Consider the following 2,007-nt stretch of genomic DNA (forward strand, 5'->3'; position numbering starts at 1 on the left):
AGTCAAATGTGATTCTTTTTCAACATACAATATCTCCTCAATGTTTGGTTTCGCCTGCTACTCGTGAGAGCCCTTCTCCGACCGGCCGGCAAGTTTCGGTGGATAACTTCAAAATATCCACCAATCGCACGTATGGGCTCAATTAATAATAAATGGCGGAATCGGCCCCCAAAGAAAAAATCCATATTTCGGCACGTCACGACCGGTTTGCCGCTCACGCCGAAGTGCCGACGAGGCGGGCGTCTAGCGCTTCTGCATCCCTCCTGCCGCTAACTGTTACGTACGTGTCGTGTGCCCAGGCCGCTCCCGGTACGGCGCGGGCGCTGACGTCGGGTCGGCAGACGAAAGCCGCCGGCCTCGGTCCCTCCCGTCGGCGGCCGTCTCTTCCCGGACCCCGCTCGGCGATCGGCGTCCGGAACGGAGGTCCCGGGGGCGGGGCGCACGGACGGAGCTCCGCCCCTCACCATGACGGACTTGGAGGCCGAGTGTTTGAGTCTGAGCCTGGCCTCGGAGGGCGGCTCGCCTCCGGCCCCCCTGGACCCGGGCGGCCCCCCCTCGCTGGCCCTCCTCTCGGCGGACGGTCCCGCGCCCACGCTCTGCTCCCTGGCGGCGGAGGTGGCCGAGCCGCTCGTCATGTTGCCGTGCGTCAAGAGCGAGCCCGAGGACCTGGAGGACCTGGAGCGCCTGGAGGCCGTCCGCACCGTGGACCTGTCCGAGATCCAGCCGCTGTCCACCGCCGAGCTGGGCCGCGAGCAGATCAAGATGGAGATCAGCGGCCTGGACTACATCAAGGCGGAGCACCACCTGGACCACCACCTGGACCCCTTCCGGCACGTCGACGACATGGACTACAAGTCGCACTACGAGACCAGCTGCGTGTTTGACTACATTTCCCAGGTACACGTTCGTATGTCTCGCCCAAAATGGGGTGTTTTATTTATTTGAGGATGACCCTAATGTGCACTCTAACCTTTACGAGAGGTGAGCTTCATTGCACAACTCCATGGAAACGCCGACTGGCAAAATTCACATCGGGCAATTTACTATCGAGAGAGACCGATAGGATTTTTTCCGGGCCGATACCGAAACCGAGGAGGCCGAGAAGCCATATTTGGAACCCGTATGCGGTTGCTGTAAAAGGCTCAATATGGGTGTCAAAATTTGGAATCATACAAACTACAACACATATGTTTGTTCAACAGCATTTCAGGTTTGCAACATGTTCGTTTAACAGAATAATAATAATAAGTAAAAGCTATCTTAGCCAATCTCGACGAGTAAAATTGTTGCAAAAAGTGCAGGGAGCTCCCACGCTCAGTCACGTGACTCACAAAGACGGAAACCTGACAAATTCAACAAAGAAAAACCATTTTCCACAGGAAATAAGTGTCCAAAATGTCAATACTATCATTGAAATGTTAATCTTGGGCCAAAAGAAAAAGTGCGCTCAGCGACGTTTGTATCCTGAAGTTTAGCCACTTTTAAATCCATCTCTTATCAACTACTGTCAGATTCAAATTAGGCTTTACACGATCAGGATTTTTGGGGCCGATCACCGATCAGCGAGTTTAAAAAAAAAACCCCAACAAATCCGTTCACAAGCTGGAGCAACGTGTCTATTTAACATGTTCCTTTATTGTCCATACTCGTGTACGGAATGCTGCATCCATCCGTCCGTCCGTCTTCTGTAGCGTGCCGCAGCATTTCCGACCAAAGTTAAAACACCAACGACCTCTAGGGGGCGTTCAAGGGTTGGCCACCGACAGACGTTTCGGTCAAATCAACATTACAACTGACGGAAATCACGGGTGCCGACTTACTGCCAAAAAAGGACTTTCTGACTGTCCCGGCCGTATGGACGGACGGCTGTTGTCCCGAGTTGGAGTCTGTTGGACTTTTGCCCCACGCTGCGTTTCTTCCTCCTCGTGTGCATTCGTCGGGTGCGATCAAATCCAATTCCAATTTGCCGTGTCGGAGCATTTCGAGGACGTTCCCCGCGACGTACTT

At 53.9% G+C, this 2,007-nt stretch overlaps 1 protein-coding gene across 1 annotated transcript in view; it reads left to right on the forward strand.

The window, feature by feature from the left end:
• The first annotated feature begins 337 nt into the window (after window positions 1-337).
• Window positions 338-2,007, forward strand: part of si:dkeyp-113d7.1 (uncharacterized protein LOC407709 homolog) — a 4,271-nt gene continuing 2,601 nt past the window's right edge. Inside the window, exon 1 of the mRNA XM_061750175.1 lies at window positions 338-897. Within this exon, the coding sequence (XP_061606159.1) occupies window positions 466-897 (432 nt within the window). The 5' untranslated portion in view covers window positions 338-465. The remainder of the gene's footprint in view (window positions 898-2,007) is intronic.

This window comes from Phyllopteryx taeniolatus, chromosome 16 (genome assembly GCF_024500385.1).
Source record: "Phyllopteryx taeniolatus isolate TA_2022b chromosome 16, UOR_Ptae_1.2, whole genome shotgun sequence".
Taxonomy (NCBI): Eukaryota; Metazoa; Chordata; class Actinopteri; order Syngnathiformes; family Syngnathidae; genus Phyllopteryx; species Phyllopteryx taeniolatus.